Source organism: Hippoglossus hippoglossus, chromosome 14, assembly GCF_009819705.1.
Source record: "Hippoglossus hippoglossus isolate fHipHip1 chromosome 14, fHipHip1.pri, whole genome shotgun sequence".
Classification (NCBI taxonomy): Eukaryota; Metazoa; Chordata; class Actinopteri; order Pleuronectiformes; family Pleuronectidae; genus Hippoglossus; species Hippoglossus hippoglossus.
This window is the reverse complement of record NC_047164.1, coordinates 22,615,301-22,640,041: the sequence shown is the minus strand read 5'-3', so window position 1 is coordinate 22,640,041 and position 24,741 is coordinate 22,615,301. Positions and strand designations below refer to the sequence as shown.

Sequence of the window (24,741 nt, the reverse complement as noted above, 5' to 3'; positions counted from 1 at the left end):
TCAAAGCAGAGTCAGATGTTCCCACTGTTAATAGTCCTTCAACCTGACCACTAACCAGTGTGATCTGCTCTACGTTTCAAGTTTTAAAAACACTGCACACATTTCTCTTTTTAGGTTTTATTTGTGAATGTACCACAATTGAACGAACCATTCCAGAGGTTGAATCACGCTGTCCACTATCGTCCAACAACGCCCTACTTCCTTGATTCTACATCACTTTTTGTGATTTGTAAGCATGTAATTCATTTCAATATTTTGCACTTTAAGTACAGTGCATATTTTGCTTGAAATGCAGTGTTTTCTATGTGTTACGTGTCTTTGTGGGACTTGACTCAGCCAAGATGATTTTACCTTGTACTCCTGAATGATGCCGTTCTGCATCTCGCTGGGAGGAGGCTCCCAGGAGACGCTGATGCTGGAGCTGTTGCTTAGCTTCACCGTTGCCACTGTGACAGCTCTGGGCGGGGCACTGGGGACTGTAAGAGGTGTCATGTCATCAGCATACTGGGACATGGTAACAATGAATGGCAAATTTTGGACATATTAACCATGTAAACTGCAAAAATGATAATACTCCAGACAATAAAAGTGACGACATGTAAAATGCAAGTCAGGAAACATGTTTCGTGAGCTGTATCAGTGTTGAATAAAGTTTTAGTGAGTGTGTTAAATAATGATTTTCTTTGGTAGAATAAGTTATTCAGGCAATAAAAAGACATCTGCTCTCTTGTTTTAATCTACATCAACCAATATAAATCCTCTGAGGACCTCAGGCTGGGTCAGGATGGAGATGAGGATAGAAAATTAACCCTAAAATCAGTTAACATTACTGAGACTTATGCGGTGCCATACAGGCTAATGAGCAGCCATTTTTCAAGGCCCCACAATGTCAAAGAAAACCTGGCCGAGCTTATTAAATCAATTTTTGTCAGACCCAGACACATGTTTCAGATTTGATCAGATTTCCTACCTTCTTCCTGGGTTCGGACCAGTAGCGTTCGGCTGTCCTTGCCCTGGAATTCGTCGAAATAGGGACGGATCTTTATCTCGTACTCGGTTCCTTTGAGCAGGCTGGCGAGGACGGTGCTGCGCTCGGAGGGGGAGTTGATGTCCTGGAGGAGCCAGGATCCACCGCTGGGTCTGTAGAAGAGACGGTAGCCTTGGACGTACTGAGACTGACGGTCCACCTTGATGATGGATGGAGTGTGGCAGCCGCCGGGGGAAAATGACAAAGACAGAATGAGATACATGGTTCATTTATCCTTTACCTAACGCTAACTGTGCCCTCTTATGCCCCATCTCCATATACAACAGAGGTTGTGAATAACTCACAGTCCAGGACACTCTGATGGAGGCAGTTGTTAGCGTGACAGGCTCTTGAAGCTGAACAGCCACCTCTCCCAGCTCCCTCTGCACCTGCCTGTGGTCCACTCCCTGACCTGTAGGACTCACATCTGAGAGGAAACACACACATATTCACTGTGCTGCTGAGCAGGTGGGCACACACTGTGGTGATCTTCACAGGTGTGTGTTTTTTGTTTGCTTTGGGAGGCACGCAGACCGACCTTGTGTTCTGACGGGCTCAGAGATGGGGCTCGGGTCACTCAGGCCGTAAGCGTTGACGGCTCGGACAATGAACAGGTAGATGGTGTTGGGCAGAAGACCCGTGATTGTGTGCGTTTCCATCTTGACCATGTCGGCTACGGTCTGCCACGTGCTGCCTGCTGATTGGCTGTGAAAAGGTAGAAAGAAAGAAAAAACTAGTGTTGGTCGATGAACCATGTACAGTACAGAATATAGAAAATGTACCTTTGAGTATTCCACAGAGTTCTAATTGTGTTTACTGAATTTGTTGGATCGTATATATAACACAGCATCACATTTTAGAAGCTCCTCATATGTTTTACAGTAACCGATAGCTGCATGTGACAAATCATTGTTAAATGGCTCCCTGTGAAATGCTGTGTAGTGGAAAGAGCCAGGAAAAAAAGAAAATACTCAAGTGAAGTACCTCGTTCTGTGTTCTCAGTTAAAGCTGAGAGAATGGAAATGCATCCCTGCCGCTTGTTGCACAGCAAATACTGGACACGTATGCAGTTCATTTACAACTCATTTAAACAACCAAAACTCAACTGCATCTTCTGTGTCTGAGCTGACTTTTCCTTTGCTGTTGTGCTCTGCCTTCATGTATTCCATGTCTTTTATTGTGGTTTAATCAGACTAATTCATATATACATATATATTCTGAAAAATAGTCTCTTGGTTAAGTCACACACTATTGCAGCAATGCTTATTAAAGTGCACTGTCGTTGTTAAAATAAATTAACAATTCAAAAAAGTACAGTGCTCGAGTACTTGGTTAGGCTGTGTGGCTCTGCACCACTTTCATACTGCATTGAGGAGTTGCTTTGCGATGCTCATTTGATGTGCAGCTACACAATTATTAACCAGTGCATGGGGAGATCTCAAGGCGACGGCAGCATCTATTTTTGGCTTCCTCTAATATTTCTAATCTGGTAAACAATGGCAGATGTGAGCAAAGCTGCTCGGCCCATAGAAGTTTGTGGTCGCTGGAAGATTTCCTTCAAATGATACAAGATGCTGTCCTGATGAATAACACTGTGAGGCTATGAGGGCTCAGCTTTTGGCTTTGTGGCACTCCCCCTGACGCACTGTCCCACCACCCCTCAAACCTGTTCCCCCTTTTTCCTCCCGTCTCCCTTTTTCTCTCCGAATTTATTGTCACCACGAAACAGAGCAGCAGTGACAAAACCCTCCCAAACCATTTGTTCAACACTTTAGATTTTACCCAAGGGTACTGTGGGGGATTGTGGTGCACCAGCTTCAGCAGTGAACCGCACAATTAGACCAAAGATGAGAACGACTCATGAATACTCATTGTGCATGGGTGTCTGTGTGTGTGTGTGTGTGTGTGTGTGTGTGTGTGTGTGTGTGTGTGTGTGTGTGTACTTGTACAGATATCTTTGTGAGGACCATTCTGCCAGTCTGCAAACTACAAAGTGAGGACATTTAGGCGAGTCCTCCCTTTCTAGACCACTTTTAATGGGCTGTTTCAGGGTTAGGACTTGGTTGTAGGGTAAGAATTGGGTTTAGGTTAAGGTTAGGGTGGGGGGCTAGGGAAAGCATTATGCCAATAAATGTCCTCACTAAGATAGATGAACAACCGTGTGTGTGTGCAGTCTGCCCTGCACCAGCTCTGCTTTCAAGGTAACTTTGAGGGAGGAGATGCTCAGAGGGAGTTCACACATCCACTCACAAGGCTGTGGCCCCCGAAAGAGAGAAAGTGAAGGCTGTCTTTGTATGTTAAATAAACTAATATACACACTGCTTTTGTAAACACACACACATGCACACAGGCCAACCCTCTCTCTTCCTTGTGTTCCCACAAACAAACCTTCACACCTCAGGCAAGGAAATGTTATTGCAAACATCCCAGTGGTCCCCTCCAGCGGCTTTATAAAGAATCAGTTTGCGTTACTTGGAAACGCTCAGCTGCAGCCACGGGCCACAGTGTGCGTCTGGATCTGATTAGGCTCCGCCGGTGTTCCCCTCTTTATCAAATTGGAAGGACACATTTCCCCATAATGCTGCCTATCTTCATCTGGAGGCCCACTCCCACCCATACAGCCAACTATCCCGCTCTGCTAAATCTGTTTCCCCCCTCCTTGTTCCAAGGTGAACTTCCTCTCAACTGACGGCACATGAAGGTTTCCGCTGAGGTGCATTAAGGTTCAGTGTCTAGAACGGCCATGGAGGACAGGAAAGACAGAGTCCTTCCACATGTATATCACTGGACCAAACTGTTGTGTGCAACAATAACATTCTTTGCACAATTTACTCAATATTTATTCTGTGAATTGCATCTTCTCTCTCTCTCTCTAATAATATTTATTGTGGTAGCTCGGCCAACTTCAAGAGCTGCAAACTGTGAGCGCATTTCATTTTCCTGGACTTTCAGATGCTTTTCTCTCCTGACAAACCCAATACTGTTGAGTAAAATTTCAAGTTTGGACTGAATGTAAGAAGAATACAGCCTTGGCTGTTCAATGAAGAACAGGAATTTGTGGCAAAATCAATCGAAGAAAAACAAGGACACTTGTAGAGAGCACTGAATGGTCCCTGACTACAAAGTCTCATTTGTCCTTGACAACCATTAACATGTACAGAGATATCATCTGCTTTGGATGTAGCTCAGATCTGCAAAAGTCACCTGAAGGCCTCTATGATGTAGGAGGTGACGGCAGCTCCTCCCTCGTGGGCGTTGGGCTGCCAGGTCAGGGAGACGCTGTTCTTGGACACGTCCGTGACGATGGGTTTGTGTGGAGGACCCGGCAGCTGGAAGGGCTCTGTGGTCTGAGCCGTTGACGAATCTGCGCTCTCTGGGTGGTGGTGGAGAGGACGAGAGAGGAGGAGGGTGCAAATTTGATTACACTGCAACGTTCGCCTTTAGCAGTAACACTTCATAATGCACTCTCTCTAATCCCACTAATGTTGACTGAACATTTGCATCACCCTCGCTGCAGGCTGAGCTCCTCACTGCAGCCTTCACAATTTTGCTTTTCACGACAACTATTAGATCTTAACTAACCATTACGAAGCTAATAGTCAAATAACAAACTTAGGTGTCAGAGAGCAGCTTGTTAAGTCATAACTCCTTCATTTAAAGCCACTAATGAAATCTCGTGAAATATGTTATGTGCAAATGGCTGATGTGGAGAGGATAAAAAGGGCAAAGCCTCACAGTGCGCTGTCAGTAGATTGAGGGTGTGCTTGAAGCCGCAGCACTATGTCTTATAGCTACACAGCACATTTTGACCTTTATTTATCTGGAGGAAAGTGTTTGCTTTTTTTCTTTCAACAACATCGTGCTTCACACTCAACCACCCGACAGACACTGGTATTTACAGTCTGCCCGGTAACGGCCTCGGGACCAGCAGGAGTTTAAGTGCTTTCATTAGACTTCCCTATACTTGTTTAATTGGCCATCAATTAAACGGTCACAAGGAGCACTATCTCCTCACTCTGACATTTTTTCGAGTAAAAATCGCACATTAAGAAATCTTCTTATCTGCCGTCACATTTTAATGTGTCACTGATAAGTTCACTGCAGTTAATTAAAACAGTAAAAGTGTTATACAGTGGCTTTACCCAAATTAATTACAGAGCAGAAATAGGTGATAATAATCGTTACAGCTTTTATACACTTCTGCTTTACAGCTGCCTGAATTTGTTTGTGTTAAATTATATATCTCCATGTTGTTATGCATTGCCACTCCATAGAGCTGTCATTTGCATGTATTTAAAATCACACAGAGACAATTTACCTTTGACTGTGAGCACTCCACTCCAACTTGTCTCTCCACTGGAGCTGGAAGCCAGGCAGGTATAAACCCCAGAGTCCGTTTCCTGGCAACAGTGAAATGCGAATCATTAGTTTAGTGTGTGTGTGTGTGTGTGTGTGCATGTGTGTGATACTATGTTAATGCATCCATTACCAGTGACTGAGACTAAATGTCATATCTCTGAAAGCAGAATGTTTGTACTCAGAATACTGAGCAGAGGAAAGTAGGTGTGGATGGAAAAGCTGGCAGAACAGAGCTGCAAATTAAACCAAACAGATCGGTTTTCATATCAAATGAGATTTGGCTTTTTAGTATCAGCTTATACCAGGCTGTGGCTCCCATTGGGGCCAATGTGTTCAAAAGTGCATCCATCCAAAATGCTTTCAAGAGTCACATCTTTTATCTTTCTGTCTTCTTAGAGCAGGGTGGGCAACATCTGGCCTCTGGCCTCTGGCCCACAAGACAATCTGATCGGACCCACAGGGCAACTCAGAAATACAAAAAAGCAACTCTTTAGTAACTAACTAGCTTTCTTCACCGCTGCACAAGATTCATTCAGACTCTCCTGACTCGTCTCTCTACCTCTCTTTTGCTCGCTCGTGCCAACACACTTAACTAACACAAATGATGTACGTGTTAATTTGCATGTTGAGCGGGGGGTGAGATCCGATCACAAGTGGTCACAGGAGAAACATTCAAGGACCCTTTTTAAAGGTGTGAACACTTAACGCTGGCCTCTTGTGATGGGATCTCTCAGGACGGATGTTAATGCCAAGTGTGAACGGGGCCTTTGGTGACTGTTTAGATAAAAAAGAAGTGACTTAGGTTTGAAGTGGAATGCTGTGCTTTCCAAGAGAAATGGACAAAAATGTAGTAAAATGATCCCAGGGATGACAAAGTTAAATCTCATCATCATTGCAGCTGGAATAATGCAGCGGATGCGTTACAAGGACAAATGTCCTTGAATTAAGTTAAAACTCTTCAGTGCAGTTTGATGTCCACCAAGCAGCTTTCACATGACAGATTCTGACACAGACAATGTTACGCAGAGAAGCTTTATGATAAGTGAGCTAACAGCTAAGAAGCTGAAACCTCATAGAGAAGTAGAATTAGTGATGGAGCCTTGTTGCTGCTGTGAAGCTGCTAAACCAGACAAAGTCAAATGTTTCCAAAGTGTCACTTTTTCTTGAAGCACCACTGCAAAGAAGATTACTGATATAGTGTGAAATATATAAAAAAACACTGAAGGACACATCACTACATACACTACATTTTGATGCAATTTAAGACCAGAACACCGGCCAACAAGTCTTTTTTGTTTTAGTGTGATAGAACAAAGGAATTACTGACTTTACATGTGCATGACTCTCGCAAATGTGTAAGGAAAAAGGTTTTGCACCCCTGCCTTAGAGCGTCACAGTGGGTTCATGGGAAAAACCTCCCCTCAGTGGGCATGAAACTTATATACCTCCTTATATAAGTATGATTCTAAGATGAAACCTAGGCACGTATTACTTACAATAGGGGCAGAATCACTGATGCATGGACAGATATAATAACATAAAGATGACATTTTTTAGTCCTTAGGCAGGTGCACTAAAGGGATGTGTGGCCACGTGCCAATACAGATGGAATTGCATTTGCACGGTTTGAATGTGAAGTCATGCATTTTAATTATTTTGATAAATCTCCCTCTTCTACATCAGTAACTTGGAAATAATATTTAATTCTATATCAGTCTCAGGCACAATTGTTAAATAAATTGCAAAACAATGGGTGTATTCAACTAAATCTGTTTGCCATTATTCTTCCTTAATAATATTAAAAACTGCCTCATTTAGGAATCAATTACTTTTTAATTTCATGTCAATAATTGCATTCTCACTGCGTGAGCCTCGACGTACCATCTGATTTAATTAACCGCTCCTACTCTGGACGTTTTGTCAACTGCAGTCGTCTCACTTTTTTCATAAATGATGAATTCTCAGTGGAGTTATTTGAAGTCAAAGCTGAAGTCAAGCTGGTGGCTTTTACGCCGCTCGTCTGATTCCTACACAGCAGAGGAGGAGAGTTAAAGGGAGGATCAAAGGACTGAATATTAATGACCAGCTAGAGGTCTAGAAATGTCTGAGGCACCAGTCTTTATACTCAACAGCTACTTAGCATTCTGGACAGGCTATGAGCAGATGTAATTAAGAGGTGTGTGATAAATGTGCCTGTGCATGTGTGTGTGTGTACATGTGAATGCTGGCAATTAAATTTTTGGGGAGACAAGCCAAAAGTTAGACGGGCTGTGAAATTGCTTACAACAGAAGGAGGTGCTGGGGGTCTCTACACTGGGGGAATCTTTCAATGTGAAATCGAGAAAGTCAGAACTCGCAGCACATGCTTCATCGCTCCTCTTTTTTAATTTTATTTTCTATTTTAATTGATCGATTTATCCTCAATTTTAGGTGCAGAATCAGAACAGCTCTTTCTGGAACTACGACCCTTTTCATTTACATGTGTGGACCCAGCTTACGGCCACAGTGTTTTAGCAGTTTATACCCATATGTCCCCTGGGCCACACCGAATAACCTGCTCCTTAGCTGATGTCCTCTACATATGTACAAACTCATGCAAACCTTTACTTCATATATTTTTCTTCTTCTTTAGATTTCAGGCTGATTAGGAGCAAGTGCATTTCTGCCTTCCGCCAGTTAAAAACAACACTGCACTTGGGAAACAGAAATGACGTTTGTATTTGCATTGAGAGCAGGGAAGGGAGATAAGATCATCTGGAGACAAATGTGGAGACACATTCTAATGCCAGGGGTGAACTGACGAACTTGTGGTCACATCACCTGAGACACGTGTTAAGCAGGGCCTATTAATGGACATTGTTGAGTGATTGGCAGTGTGGGCATGCAACTGAAGGAAGCCTGTCGAAAAACGTGGTGTAACCAGGGTGGTCTTGTCCACTGTTGTGTGTATTTGAAGACTAGTGGCACTATGAGACAATGTTTTAATAAACAGGTGCCTGTTTTGTTTGTAGCTAGTTCACCATATTACATGCATGAGGACGTGTGGGCAACATGATACACAAACACACTGGTGACTCCAGGAGCCAGATGTGTGACAATGTGTTTGTAACCAACAAAACGCAAAGAAGAAAACTAACAACTGATGTGATGGGTTTATGAAACAACCACTAACCTATAAATGCCCATGTTTATTAGATAATAAGAGACTCTGCAGGGTCGTCCTAAAAGCCTTCGGATTTACAGATCTATCAGCCTAACTGGACTTTCTGGATCATATTTTATTATCTCACTGTTGCGTGAAATGGCTGGGGGCTGTGTTTGGTCTGATAAACTTAGCAATACACAAGCAAAATATCAACATATCCCTAAAGCATTTGGCTCTGTAAATGTTTTATGAAGTGGGGCTCCACAGGGTACCTTTTACCGTATTCAGGGTTTACTTGAAAGCCTTAAATGTACTATAATGAAATTCAGACCACCAGTGGAGTTGTAGAGCAATGTTTAAATAGATGGGTTCCTTATCATTTATTTCAGTTATTCAAGCAACACATGCATGAGCACGCATGAGCTCATACTAACAAATTTCAGCCGAGTTCAAAGGTCATATAATTGATGGCCTTAATGCACCAGGAGAAATATCAGTGATGTTACAAAACAAGCAGCAAAGAAGAAAAAGACCACAGGAGATTGGAACAGTGCAAGTTTACAAACACTCACAAATAAAGACTTCATAATGTGTTTTAGTGAGAAATTAGTTTAAACAGAACCATTTGTTTTTATAGTATAAACTAAACATCGCAGGTTTAAAAGTAGATACATTATAACGAGAGTCACTCAGTAATACAAACACTAACTGTTTAAATTCTGATGATAACTGCACTAAATATAGTTCTGTTGCATACTGTGCAAGTGTGTGTGTGTGTGTGTGTGTGTGTGTGTGTGTGTGTGTGTGTGTGTGTGTGTGTGTGTGTGTGTGTGTGTGGGTGTGTGTGGGTGTGTGTGGGTGTGTGTGGGTGTGTGTGGGTGTTTTTGGGGAATTTTAATTAGTTTTTATGTTTCCCTGCGAGATGTTTCAGTCTGCTGTAGTTCATCAATTTACATGCAGAACCAGTTCGCCACAAACACAATCAGCCTCCTCTTATTCACTTATTCTGCGAGCACATCCCATATTACTCCCATTGAAAACCTTATACATTATGCAGAGGATATGCACGGCAGAGCCTATCATGACTAATGCCTCGCCGAGCGGCGTTGACGCACTCGACCATTCTGCTCGCCTGCATCTGTGGGCCGGCTCATCAGTAACACTGACAGAGGAATTACTCAAGCCTAAGTGGCTTGTCAGAGTGTCCTGCAGGACTCGGGACAGGTGACTCTCCAGCCTATACAACGCCCTGCGCGGCTCCTCCTCTCTTTCTATAGGCCCTGACCTTGAGTTGACCTGTGGGCCGGCTGATGATGGGTCTGTCTGAGGGGTCCCCAGATGGTACGGTTTGATCGGCGCATGGGGAATCGGCACGGAGGGCGGGTGGGGTAAACAGCCGGGACACCTGACTATTAATCAAGGCCAGCAGCTCTGGGCGCTGTGCGAAACAGATTGCTGAAAAATGGATGAGGCGAACGGAGAAGAGGAGGAGAGGAGGAGAGGCGGGAGAGAGGAGCTCCAAATCTAAAGAGGGAATGTGTGAATATTTATTTATGTATCATAGCTTGATTAAATCTTTGACATTTGTGATATGTCTGCACTGCACTTCCCAGAAATCATCTGCCAATCAAGCAGAGTGACGTGAACTTTGGTTTCTTTTTGCTTTCCTCTGTCTACCAACTTTCTGCACAGGGGCACAGAATGGTGATAATGATGTCAGATGCTTTTTTGGGGTGTGTGCAGGAGGGGGAATGTGATTACCCACCATAGCACGTGTACACTGGGATTTAAAGTCAACACATAAACTCGATTTCCTGCCTTAAACTGATTAGTCCAGTAATCTGTTTTCTTTTGTGTGCACGAAGTCTTTCTCACCCTCCTCAGGCTTTGTTTGGGTTCCTCTTGTTTTTTTTCCTACCTTGCCATTACCACACACAGCCCCTGCTTACTACACCCACATCGCCGTTTAGCAGAATGGCAGCCGAGCCTCTCTTTAACCCTCCCACCAACACCACACACACACACACACACACACTTCCCGTCTGTCCAGGACGTCTTGGCATCGGTGAGGGACAGCGGTACTGTGTGTCTGGCAGAGATCCCAGGGTAATGGCATCTCCTCATTGCCAGGGTATGAGGAACAAACAGACCATCTGCCTCCCTCCAGGGGCCCAGATGAGATTGACTTATTTATACTGATTATTTCGGGGTTAAATGTGATTTATGAACGCTGATTTCATTTTTTTCCCCTGTCATGCCAAAGGAAAATTGATTGAATGTGTTTCACGCTTTCTTCCGATTTTAATTCAAGAGTTGATTCATAGAATATTAAGAAATGTTTAGAGCTTTTATTAATCTATCCCGTGTGTCACTGACTATTTAGTGTTATTGGTAAGAAAGCAAGCAAAGTGTTTTGTTAAAGACTGACTGATATCACGATAATAAAACCAGTATTATTTGATAAAGGGAGGTAATATTACAGCATGTTGTCCACCTGTAACTGGTTATAATGCTGTGGCTGATCAATGCATATCAAGTCTCGTATTTTAAAGAAGAACTCTGCGTAAAATATACGTTTGTAGACACATATTCACTAAGACTGTAGTCTCCTGTTACACGATTGGTCAATTGGTTGGTTGATATGCTCTCGTCCAACTGAATTCTCATTGCTGTTAGGTTCAGAAACGCCTGTCCTGGTCAAAACCATCTTAGACGTCTCGTCTGGAGTTGAAAAGTGACCTGAGCTGAATTCTGTGGCCCCTCTTCAGCTGTTACATCAAGACCCTGAGTTGTGGTTCATGGACCTGCACTTTCAAGGCCAGACGCAGCCGCTGGACCAAGTCAAAGGTTATCTTTCAGCTAATTATCATCAGGGGGTCATGTGATGAAAGTGCCCTGTGAATCACTGCTGTCCTCACTAACAGTGGATGATGACATAGTGGTGGTCAAAGTATCAATCTTGCAGCATTTCGTGCCCTCGCCCTCATCTGAGCTTTGTAGCTTTGCCACATAATTAAATGATAAATTATTTTATATTCTGTTGCTTAATCAGTAAAAAGGTGGGACAGAAATCAAGTGAAGTTTTAAAGTAAACTACCAAAAGTAATATCAGATTATCTTAACCACTTTATCTAAAGGAACTGTAAAAAACTAAATCCAACCAACATTACAGTTTCTTCAGATCCTGTGTGATTGTCTGAGAGCTCTTGTTTTCATCCTGTTCCGGATCCCTCTCAGCCATGTTTCCTGATTTCACTAATTATCTTATCCAAAACTAAGAAACTAAGCCATCTTGTTCCCTTCAGTCATTACAGCTAATGGACATGAACAGAGAGAAATGCTCTGCCTGAAATGAAATGCAGTATTTCCCAGTATCTCAATGTAATTGGGAGCCCTGATACTAGCTTTTTGACAGACTGATACCAAAACTACTGGTGCCTCATTTGTGACATCACTGACACGACATGTTCAGAACATATCAAATAAAAACATCTATTTCGAGAAGTACGTTTGTGATCTCAGCTGTAAAAGCCAGAGCAATAAACATTCTGTATTTTGCTCTTTGCTGTAAAACACTGAATTTGAACACACACCCATCAGAAGGGTATGTCAGTTCCCTGTGTGGAATCCACTCACACTGAACCAAAGTCTACAGAGAACTTCCAACATGGTGTTTGACAGCTTCAAATGGGTTCCAAAGCATGAGCACTTCCAAGTTGGTGCTTTCAGCTGTCAACTCATTCCCTTTTTATTCCCACATGACATGAATGCAGCATAAAATGTACTTTAGGCTTCTGACAGCCAACGGTTTCAGCTTCTATCCTCCCCTCTCACTCACCTTCTGCTCCTCCACCTCTCTCTCTCTCTCTCTCTCTCTCTCTCTCTCTGTCTCTGTCTCTGTATCTGTCTCTGTCTCTCATTCAACCAGTCCACACTGATGTATTGAGGATTTAATTACAAGTCTCAGCGATCGTTAATCATTGAGAACCCACAATCAGTTAATGTGTGAGCCACCTCGAGCCTCTCTGAGGCTGCGGTGACCTCAGGTGCTGCTTTGTAACCAGCAGGGAATTGTGGGCAGAGTGGATTTCATTAGCATTGAGTAAGACTGTGCTAACGACTGCTAATGGCCTCGCACGCTCATTATGATGGGGATCACGTCTCACCAATGCCATTTTGCTACATTCCCCACCTCTCCTCTTCTCATAAAAACTCATTATTTGAGTCAACCGTAAAACTGTCCTCTGTTTAAGTGCCTCGTACTCATCAGTTCGTTAAAACAGCGCTGCTTTATCATGAGGAATATGTTTATCTTGTGTGAACTGCGTCACGTTTGATGTGCAAATAGTGACACATGCATATCGCGAATACATTTTAATGAGTTCGCTGGGAGGAGCGGTGTGGAGTGATGGAATGAAAAGTAGGAATTAATATGCGCTAAATTAAACTAAGCTGAAGGTCATTGCAGAGAAGATCTGAATTTAAAAGGCAAAGTAACACAGCTGTGAGAAAGTTTTGCATTTCCTGTTCCATTACAGTGGAAAACTCATCAACGAATAAACAGTTTTGTCCTCGGCGACGAGTTTCCGTTAATTTAACCATCTTTCATTTAAATACCTGGAGGTTGGTGATTTGGAAGGTGCCATTTTCCATCAAGCTGATCCGACCGTCATTTCCCAGGATCCTCTGGCCGTCTTTCTCCCACTGGATACTGGGGATGGGGTTGCCCATGATGTGACAGTGTAACTGAGCGGTGGATCCTGGGGCTAAAGTGTGATTGGCTGGTCCCTGACGGATGATGGGAGGCATGCGGTCCGACGGTGCTGTATGAAGAACAAAGTCAGGTCACATTGAGCTTTTGAGATAAAATTCATTAAAGACACTGATAATTTTGTTTAACATAGAACTTATGATTCTTATATTCTGATAAATTTCTGTCTGTAAAGTTTCCGTGAAGGAGGAAATTTAAAAGCACCAAGTAGTACAGTGATACTCACACTGGAATGACACATGCATCCAGTATCTAATTACCTATAGTTGGAAATTGAATGACTATTTAGTGCTAAAGCAAGTACCAAGTATTTTGGAAAAACCCCCACTAAAAACGTATTTACAAAATAGCTACAAATATCTTCAACACACGCACTGTTGATGAAATCCTTTCAGCGCCTTATTCGTTTTGATTTTGTTGAAAACTATAATGCTGTTCTGACATTGTGGCTTACACAAAATCCACCACATCCTGTCCAGTAGTTTCCAATCTTATTATCCATCACAACAACAAAACACTGCAGGGCTTAAAACAGCTCGCAACACACTTCAGAAATCGGACCATTTATCCAAACAACAATAGGACGAGTGGAAAATGTTACATCTCATTCTGGCTTTAATCCATTACATGTTGCATCGGCACCATTGTCCTGGAGGGCAGACTTAACAGGGAGAGAGACCCCACTGTAAGCAGCCGTTTACAAATCTACATGTTTGCCTGTGAAACCGCAGCGTGTCCTGCCAAGTAAAATGTAAAATGTCACCAGTAGAGAACATCCACTCCCAGAGGCCCCCAGGTCGACGCCTCTCGGCTCCTGCCTTAGTTCAACATGCAAATTGATGACATAGATTTTTTTCTCAGGCAGCAATATGTTGATGCAGTTACCTGCTGTCAGCAATAGACCACTTGGCAGGATATTTAGTCTTCATTAATACCAAGTATTTTTTATTACACTTAAAAATGTCTTTTCCACAAATAACCATGAATAATGTGCTATGTAGTCCTGGATAACTAATTATTAATATATATTGTTTTTCACAACTCAACCTTCAGGCACTTGAGATCTAGGTTCTTCACTCAACACCATATGGAAGGAACCCGATCAGTTATAGATCAACTCTGCAGCAAATCAAGGGTCATACATCATGAAGAACTTTCTTCAGAGACCAGAAGAACAAGGAGTCAGAGCGCTAATCAACATCATGAATTCAGTGTAGGATCACATGAAGACACAGTGGTGTGTACCCGGAGCTGGTTTTAAAGATGGGGGTTAAATACTGACTGGAACCAGAAGGGCACTTAACAGTCCCCTCATGAAACCACATTTAAATTCACTAGATCCAGATTTTTATTTGGAGCTTCACCAAATTGCACACACTCATACATATCAGTTTTCATCAAGATCCATGAATTATTCTCAGAGAGGTCAACGGAAATTTGCTAAACACAATGTTAAAAAATGTGGGGGGAAAAAATCCAGGTTCTTTCCAAACCCACACTGCCTCCTTCAATCAAATTTTGTGGCAATCCATCCAACAGTTTTTGTGTAATCCTGCTAACAGACAAACAAGCAAACACAGATGAAAACATCTCCTCTTTGGTCGAGCTAATTAGCTTCTTTGTGTTTACTTCACAACGGGTGTGAAAAAGAAAATTATATAAATTACTCTGGCATTATGTCTGTAAGCATTCTCGTGTATGTGTGGGGACTTAAACCCGTACACTCTATGGAATCACGACCAGACACTGTAATCAGGATATCAATGAGCAGCTAAAGACTTCAATACCCTGTTTATGTGTGTAGGCCAGAATACGAGATCACATACATTTTGTTATCTGATAAATACATTTAGACAAATCCCTGCAACAACACTGGCTGAATCTTGGCTTCACACTGTGCACAAGTAATGACAGTGTTTTAAAATCTTTCATCAGCTCGTGAAAAGGAAAAAAAAGATGAATACATGTTGTGTGCTTTGTTTACATCTGCTGCACCACTGGGCTTCACATCAGAGCGGCGAGGAGACGAGTGAACACTATATACACAGATGCACGTTAGAGGCAGCAGCTGCAGCCTGCAAACGTAGACATGCTCAATAAATAAACGTCCTAAAGAGTTAGCATGCTGTCACTTGACCATCGCCATCACCAAGAAACACATGCACTTATATGGCCGTGCTCTGCAAGTTCAGTCTTCAACGTAAACACCATGGGATGCATGCTGCCAGCTCGCAGAGCTATGCTCAGTTTGGACGAGTCAAATAAATCCCTGCATATTCAGAGAAGGTTGTGGAAAGAGCTGAAGACTGCTCGGAACTTCACCGCCTCACTTCACTGCTTAGTAGTAACCACAGCTTTAAAAGCCCGACACGCCATCTCGGAGCAAAACGGGAGCATTTCACTCACCCCCGCAGTGAGACATTTGCCTCACTTGTATTCTGTGCTGTCGAAAGCAGCGATATCATCACGATAACTGAAGCTAATGGAAAATGTGAAAAGTCAACACGGGAGTGAGTGTCGACAGAGCTGAACAGAATCCGTGTTTACTCCCTGGGCGGGAGGGGTGCAGGGAGGGGAGCATATGCTGCGGCTGGGTTATTTGCATAGAACGATCACCAGTTGTCCCTTTTTATTACATCAGATAAGGACCCCTGCTGTTTGCTCATTTGAAGGGAGGATATTTTAATTTGAGACAGATTTGGAGGGATTTTGAATTTATATGGGCGCACACATTGTGGGGTGGGGAGGGGGATAAATCAGCAGATTGTGGGGAATAATTAATCAAATATGAAGCGGAGGATGTTTTGTCGAAAGACTGGCAAGGAAATCTATGGATTTCAATAAAAGGTGTTGCATTTAATGGGGAATTATATGGGATTTTTACTGTAAACAAACATGTGGCAGAGATTTCATGACTCTTTCTCTCATCCAGTTTGCAGAAAGAAGTTTCGCAAGTGTTTCTTTTTAGCTTTATTAGCATTCATGATTAAACTCGTGGGTAAAACTAGTTGCATTCTGAGGATACACACTGGTTTCAGTGACAAATGCTAATGATGTACAATCATCTCATAGTTTTCTTCATCATTCATACGTTTTGTTTTACTGATTTAGGTTTCAACACAATGCTTCATGTAGTTTATCAGCATCTCTTGAAAATATTCAAACAAGTACAGGTGCATGACACAATACAATTCTTAGACAGACATGGTGCAATCCTTTGAGGATGCTAAAATGGGATTTTGTCCACACTTTTGTCCACACATGACCATTCTGATCATGCACATGCTGTAGCATTGTAAAATGCAGAGTTTAATTGCACAACAGCTGCCAGCAAAGATGATAAGCAACGCTTGAGATTGATTATTTAGGTTGCATTCAACACTGGTAGTTGATGTCATTTGCCTGACAAACCAGGGAAGGATACTATGTGACTGATACGATCCAGTCTAAAAGTAAACGTGATTTAAGTAAAACGATTTCTACTCTCCATGTTGCAGAACAACAATCTTTCAGTCACTCTTTATTTTGTGTCATCAGTTAACTGTAATCATATAATCCCTATTTGTGTGTGTGTGTGTGTGTGTGTGTTTACACTCACCACTCTCCACCTCCAGCAGGGCTTTGGTCAGGATGCTGCCGGCCACGTTGATGGCCTGGCAGATGTAGTAGCCAGAGTCTTTGACTTGGACATCGACGATGGTCAGCTCACCGCTCAGCGACACAGAGAAACGACCGGACTCTGACGGCTCCTGGGTCGGGAACAGCAAGATCTGGAAGAGAAAGAAAACATCATGAAGATCTGTCTTTTCATTTAGTGTCTTTATTATTATTGTCATTATTAATCCACGTTGTACATGAACATACATTCATTCATTTGTTCTGTAATCAATATCAGTTTGATGTACACTCGACTATCATGATGCATTAATGGTAACTTGGGGAAATAGTTGTATAATTAGCTTTAGAAATGTGTTCGCGTTTGTACCTTTACTAAGTGGGGCAGCAATTGAAAGAATGAAGAGTCTAAAAAACCTCAAGTTAAACACAAAGGAAGATAAAACCCTGGCTTGAATTATAAGCACTTCTGAATTTCTAGAACATAATAATAATTCAGACTACCTTCAGATATAAAATACAAATGAACCAATTTAACCATATTTAAATTGAATGTCTAAAGTTACCAAACAAAATTAAACTTGCATAACTTTGACATTATTCAATTACAAAATGTATCCTGGACACAATTACTGACAACCTTGTGTCTGTTATTTCATCAAACAAACTGGTGCACTGCATTTCCAAAGAGCTCTACCTTGGTTTCATCCGTCCATAGAAAATTATCACAGAAAGACTGTGGTTCATCTCTGAAAGATTTTGGCTTTTATTGCTTCTCTTTCATATTGATGTCCTCCTTGGACTCAACACATAGAACTATACTGGTTTAGTGAGTGGTGTGTGGTACAGGATGGAACCAGGTCCAGGCCAGGCCAATTTCTATGCAGTGAAACCTTCACTCATCGGTTAATTCAGGTCATCTGAACACTGAAGGTCAAGCACAGGGGAGTCTTCTTTATTTTTATTTTGTTTGAGGAACTAATTCAGATTAATCAGAAAGGGTAACACTCAACCCGTCTGGGTTACATTTTGTGTTTGTACAATTTTACTAATATGTGAGGTTTTTTTCCCCAGTATACAAAATAAGGGTTTTTGCATTTATTTCTGTATGGTGGACTTGAAACTCAGGCCTGCCAATGATTTTGTCCGGCTCTGAACATGACAGCCTTTGACAAACTTGCACTTGCACAAAGAATTTTGCAGCTTTTCACAATATTAAATTATAGATGTGACTCCTTTGATAGTTCAGGAATCAGAGCTTTTGTGAGCATGTCTTCAGTCAAGATCTTCAAAAATGAAGATGCAGAAGACAAGGAGGATAATGTTAAAACATCGTCTCTCTCTCCATATGTCTATGCATGTTACCAAACTGAAAAATCTACAGCAATAAAAACACATGTAACAAAAAAAAAAAAAGGTATGCACAAAACCTAGAGACAGGATGTAGCGGATGGAGGAACAGAAGCAGACAGTGGATTCCTGTTTAAAGACAAGTGCTAATTTTAGTGCACATGGTCGATATTTTTAATATTGGTCCTCTGTGTGCTGTCAGTATTAAAAAGATTAATAAATGAAGCAATAAATGACGATTGGTGCCTGTAACTGATCTCTGACATTACATCTGCACCATGGAGACCCTCAGCTGTGAGTGTTATCTATTGAATAAGGGGGTACGTTTTCAGGGCCTTGCTCAAGGGTACTTGGACAGGGTGCATTGATGTTACTGCAAACCAAAAACCTTCAGGCAGCCTGGTCCAACTACCTGTTGAGTTCACTGGAACTAAAAAAGCAGTTTTACCTAAGTGGTTTCTAGCCTGTAAAGACACATTTGTTCATCTACAGCCTGAAAGCAACTCACACTCAGCCATGAAAAAAAATATTTTTAATTCTTGATCTCCTCTCTTCTTTGCTTCTTCATTTATCTGTATATATATAACAGTACATTTCAAAACAGTACATTCTGAAAGGCAGCCGCTAGTCTCAAAATACTACCCACATATGTCCTCTACTCCTCCATGCTTTCTCCTCTTTATCTCTCTCCTCCACTCTTGTTCTCCCTCTCCCACACATTCTCCAGGCCTCCTCCAATCTCTCTCTTCCCCCTCTAATCTGTACCTGGGAGCCATGCTACAGGCACCCACGCACTCTCGTCAGGCCTTTCAGTGCATTCCAACAGGCTGCAATGCTTATCTTACACTTGCCTTTCACACACACACACACACACACACACACACACACACACACACACACACACACACACACACACACACACACACACACACACACACACACACACACACACACACACACACACACACACACACACACACACACACACACACACACACACACACACACACACTTTTGGAGAATAATATCCTGTGAGGTTGATGGGAATATGAGGTGTGTGTGTCTGAGTCACCCTGGCATTAAACTACAGGATGACGATGAAGACCATAACAGTGAGAAGAGATGCAGGCTCTCTTTACTGCACATGGGTGAAAACAAGCTTACACCAGAGTACTGTGTTATAACAAATTGACTTAGATCAATATAATAATTTATCAGTGTTTTTTAATCTATGTTGCATTGCGGATCCTTGAGGTTACCTAACAAACAAATGTAACCATGATTTTTTCACGTATATTTGTCAAGTATTGCAAGAGGGTGCTCATTACAGAGCTGATTCTAATACATGGGGCACACGTTTTCTTACCTGGCTGCCTTCTTTTTGCCAGAAGACGGCAGGAGGAGGGTTTCCCTTGGTGCTACAGAGGAAGGTTACAGTGCGACTTGGTGCTGTGATCTGGTCCCGCGGCCGAACCACAATCTGAGGGGACACTGCAAGACAAGAGAGCAAAGAGAGATTGTGAGCATGTCACAGCAGAAATAAATGTTATCCTTAATGTGTGTGTGTGTGAGTGTGTCTGCATGTGACACTGAGGGCATAAAGGCATTAAGCCATGACAGGCCAACAGTGATGACAGCGACTCATAAGTGATAACTCTCTCACTCAAGTTGTCTCCGTCTCTTTATCTCTCATGCGCGCACACGCACGCGCACACGCACACGTACACGCACACGCACACGCACACAGACACAGACACACACAGACACAAGGACATAAATGTACTCACACAGAGGAGCACTATCACATGTACACATCACATCACTGCTGCTGTTTCTCACTCAGGCCATGAGGCATCAGTGTTCATCTCACTGCTGTGACCCTTGAAACACATTGAACAAGTTTAAAAAGAAGTATGAATATAAAGATTCTTTTAAATTTCGAGGCAATCGAGCCCGGAGAGGTTCATCTTCCTTCCTCAGTGAATCAACATTTCTCACTTAATGCAGCTAGTGAACACTGAGGAGTTCAATGAGGAGAATGGATGTCAGCAGCCTTGTGGAGGCTGATAACTTGTTCTGTTAGCAGCTGTCATAGAATGTGCTCTCAACCCTCGGTTACAAGTATTAACTCAAGGTCGCGAATCAATTAATCTTGATTAAATGATAAGGGGATGTTTTGTCAAAATTGCAACAGGTGACGCAGTGTCAAGGCAAAATAAGAAAAAAATTATGATGAAGACATTCTACTTATCAAGGTGCCTGTCCCTTTTTATTTTTAATTTATATACAAAAGGTGTTAATCAAGTCATTATTATAGGTTACTCAGAGACAAAAAATGAGTGACAAAATATCATGACTATTATTTGTAAGTTAAACACTTTCAACTTCCCCTTCAGAGTAAAATCCGCATACCTCACCAAATACTGACAAGTGATATTATGTTTAGTAGCATACATTGTTAGATGTAGTTCTATTTAGACCGCTAGTAATCCTCGTAAACGTTAAAGTCTGTATCTGGACGAAGGTGAACCACTCCAATGTAAAACCAGCAGATAACCAAATGCAGTTCACTCTGATCCAGATTTCACTCTTTGAACAGCTGGACCCAGGTGTTAAATGTATTTCCTCCTTTAGCTTTAGCTTGTGTATCGCTTCATTCACAAAACAAGGAAGTACTGGGCATGAGTAGCACCAATACTGGGACGTGGGCGGAAAGTTAAAAACAATGTTGTCTGCTTCCCTACAAGTTTAAAACAAAGGAGAGAGAAAGTAAGAGTTTTGCAGTCTGGCTGAGAGAACGGGGGCGAGGGAGCAGCGATAAGTGAAGCAAGAGGAACAAAGCGGAATTGTCTCACTTGTTTCAGACTCAACAAGTCATCTATTGTGAAGAAAATAGTGTTTTTTCATTCTTCTTTTCCACCTCTTCACGTCTCTGCTGCTTCAATTAATGAATCATGTAAATACAACAACGACACTATGGATTTTATTGTTCCCTGTGTGCAGCAATTGTGATTCTATCCCCACAGTCACATTTGAATCCATCAACAGACTCATTTTATCAATGTTAATGTTTACTCAGAAGCAAACTGTGCACAAAGGGCAGCTCTGGCTTCGAGTTTAATTCCCGTAGCTCCTTATTACCTGGAAGCATTTGATTGAATAGAGCACAGGGCTACAAAGTAGATCCGCTGTGTCCTTGGTTTGTTAGGCTGCGACTGATTAAGCCAGTTATAGATGCTTATTGGATAAGCCATGGCCCATGACAATCAATATACTATATTTGGGATGGAGCCAATCAAAAAGGTCAGAGACCAGAACCAAGAGGAGCCTAAATCCAGAATTGCGGGGCACTTTTCTGATCCCAGGTACCAGGCTAATCAGATCGAGACAGTGAACATCAGATGGAGGGCATTAGGGGAAAGGAGCTGAAAATAACTGGAAGGCTATCTCACTTTTTGTCTGCTGTAACATGCCACTCCTTAGCACTGTGTGTGAGTGTGGCAGACACACACACTTCTTTGATTTCTATTGATTCTGTTGTGAGTAACAGGCCTCCCTCCACAGAGAGGGGGTGTGAATGCATAATGATGCCCTCCACCAGTCCTAATTGATTTCTCATCTTCCCACCTGATCTCCTGCCTCCCTTTCATTCTCAGTCTCAATTAGCATTAGCAGAGACTGAGAGAAAGAGGAGAAGCGTCCTTCAGAGAAGAGGGACAAAGAGAAAAACTGAATAAATAGGCACATCTCCAAGCATTTATTTTCTTTTGAGAAATTTGAATGTGCACAGAGAAAACCCTAACTGAAGGACCCAACATCTCTAAAGTATTACATTATATTGTACCTTGAGATGCAAAAGTGCCAGTGCTTTGTTTAAAGTACTGTTTAATGTAAAAGTGTAAAATGTAAGTTGATGTTATTCAGAAATGCCAGAGATGGTCTTTTCTTTTACAGATTTGCAATGGAAAGATACCTGGTGAGAGAATAAGAAATGTAACAAATAAGCAGCACAACCCCAGTCACAACATGGTGTATTACTCTGACCCACAAATTACTCTGTTGCAGAGGTCAAATACATCACAGTTGTTGTTTCAATTTGTCAGCCGCAAACAATTACGCTTTGGGAAGTGCTTGCTGACATTAGTTACCTCAGAGGAGGCCAGTCTCTTGTACGTTTTAAGAGACTTACAATTCAACTGAGGAGAAAACAGCTCGGAAACCAAGATAAATAAGTTGGAGGGTCAGGTCAGCAAAACATTAAGCAGATGAATGTGAAGTACTGACATTTTCTCTGATATGAAATGTTGGTGCAGGGTCTGGGACTGAGGAGTCTGACTGCCCAAACTCCAGCACTGACTCGCCTGCTTCTTGTAATCGCTCACCTCTGATGTGTGTGCACGCTGAATTTCATGAATTTAAACACCCCCCCCCCCCCTTTGGGAATTACTCGACCATTTCTTATCCTAAAGACTGCTTTCACCACGAGCCCCTTCAAATCTTCACACAGCAGGAGTGGATCCATGTGTCAGCTGCGGGTTGAGTCCCAGCTAATGGGGGCCTTGTCTGAGATGGGCAGGGTCATTTCCTGGAATCAATGCGGCAGTCCTCCAATAACCCCAAAGGTCAAAGTCGGTTGTCTGGCAAACTGTGAGAATAATGGCACAGTTCAGGAAACATTTTGGTTTCCATGGATATTTTCAGTTTTCAGCCCTTTTCAACAATATTTTCCAACTATTTTGACTGCATCCTGCATTTCAAGAAGGCCAAAACAAAAAAAGTTGATCTAATAAACACCCATTTTTTCCAGGTATCAACACTTTCTCCTTTCTCAGATACCAAATATTTCTGTAAACTGATTCCAGCAGCATTGATGAGTATCTTTAGTTTACATCTGTCAAGCGGAAGCTTATATCCACAATCAATCGCTATTGTAATTACTGTAAAATAGGTGATGCTTCCCTTGTCCACATGTTATGGAGATGCTCTCGCCTGGGAGGATAGTAGATGGGAGTTTTCCAAACCGTATCCAGAATGATAAACTCTGGACTGCAATCAAGTCATCGTGCTGTGTCATTAAGATGGAGGGATGATGCCCTGCCTGCTCCGTGGCTGGAGGACATTGTGTCCTGTGAAAGCCTCAAAAAAGATTCACTCCTCAGTTTCGAACTCAGCTCTGAAAGGTTTGGGTCCTTTCCAAAAATACATCCAGAAACTTCAATCAAACTCAAGATGTACTTTCTCCCTCACCTTTTAGTCTTCTCAGTCAGTAGAAGTCTTCTAAACCTCTCTTATCTTGTCTCTTTATTTATTTACTTGGTCATTTCTCTTCTCTTTCATCTCTAAAAACAAAACCTTCCAGCACCTCTCAGTAGTACTTCACGAATGAAGTACACTGTTATTTATGGGATTCCAGCTTGGAACAAGGATTGCACATGGTGGGGTTATGCATCAGTGTATATTACGTAAATAAAACTAGTCAAAACATCCACTCTGCATTCCGCATATTTATGTGCACTTTGACCACTTATATAAACATTAAAACAAATTGAATTAAAAAACATAACTGAGCAACATAAAGAGCTCAAGCGTGCACCGATGTTTGGATGTGAACTGTAGAGTAGGATATGGGCCACAGGCACTGAACACCGGCGATCAATCCCTAGCTACCTCAAGGACAGGGTTCCTGTCAAGGCTGATGCAAGGCCTGAAATGTTAAAGAAATGCAGTGTAATACTCTCTTCTTATGTAATACATCTCCAGGCCAGTGCACATACACCTGTAATGAACACACATGAGAAAAGATGCTGTATCACAACATCCTGTGAAACAAGCCATATGACAAAAAATTGTCAGCACTTGAGCGTTTCCCCCTCGCGCCTGATGCAACGTCATAACTTTGACCCAAATACAGTGACAGCTAGAAAGATTCGGGCTATTAAAATGCCACGTCGGGGTGCTGCACAGCCCTGTCGAGAGAATAACAGTGTTCGATTTGAGGAGGCAAGCCGACATGTTGCCCGAGGCTGTAATAAATAATTAGCAATAATAGGTGCACTCGGCGCAACACTGAGCTCTAGATTTAGGGCAGTGAGAAACATTAGCATCTTCACATGGGATGAAAGCAGGGAGATGGATTGTAACAAAACCGCTGAAATATACATGAAAAATCTGCAAACAACTCCTGCTTGAAGCGGCACTATCTGCACAGCATGTCACTTGTACAATCATTCAGTTTTCTGGGATTCTGGTGTTTAGGTCTGAAAACTTTTATTGTTTAAACTGACAATAAAAAAATAAAATGATCTGCCTATCAAGCACAATGGGACATACATTTTCCAGGGTTATGAAATGTGCATCCAGGTCTGTAAAAATGATGGCAGATAAACTGCAGACTTCAGGAGGCAGTGACAGGGAGGTAAATTGGGGAACGTCTAAATAGAGAATGAAACACTTGAGATCGGAATTCAGAAGGAG

General features: G+C 42.2%; 1 protein-coding gene across 4 annotated transcripts in view; it reads right to left on the bottom strand.

Annotated features, from left to right (window-relative positions):
* robo3 (roundabout, axon guidance receptor, homolog 3 (Drosophila)) overlaps positions 1–24,741 on the bottom strand; it is an 85,922-nt gene that overhangs the window by 10,748 nt on the left and 50,433 nt on the right. For all 4 annotated transcript variants that reach the window (XM_034606779.1, XM_034606780.1, XM_034606781.1 and 1 more), the window contains 9 exons: positions 19,634–19,758; positions 16,901–17,072; positions 13,149–13,354; positions 5,346–5,427; positions 4,232–4,400; positions 1,566–1,732; positions 1,333–1,454; positions 971–1,187; positions 352–476 (listed from right to left, as the gene is read on the bottom strand). In XM_034606779.1, coding sequence (XP_034462670.1) covers positions 352–476; positions 971–1,187; positions 1,333–1,454; positions 1,566–1,732; positions 4,232–4,400; positions 5,346–5,427; positions 13,149–13,354; positions 16,901–17,072; positions 19,634–19,758 — 1,385 coding nt within the window. The remainder of the gene's footprint in view (positions 1–351; positions 477–970; positions 1,188–1,332; positions 1,455–1,565; positions 1,733–4,231; positions 4,401–5,345; positions 5,428–13,148; positions 13,355–16,900; positions 17,073–19,633; positions 19,759–24,741) is intronic.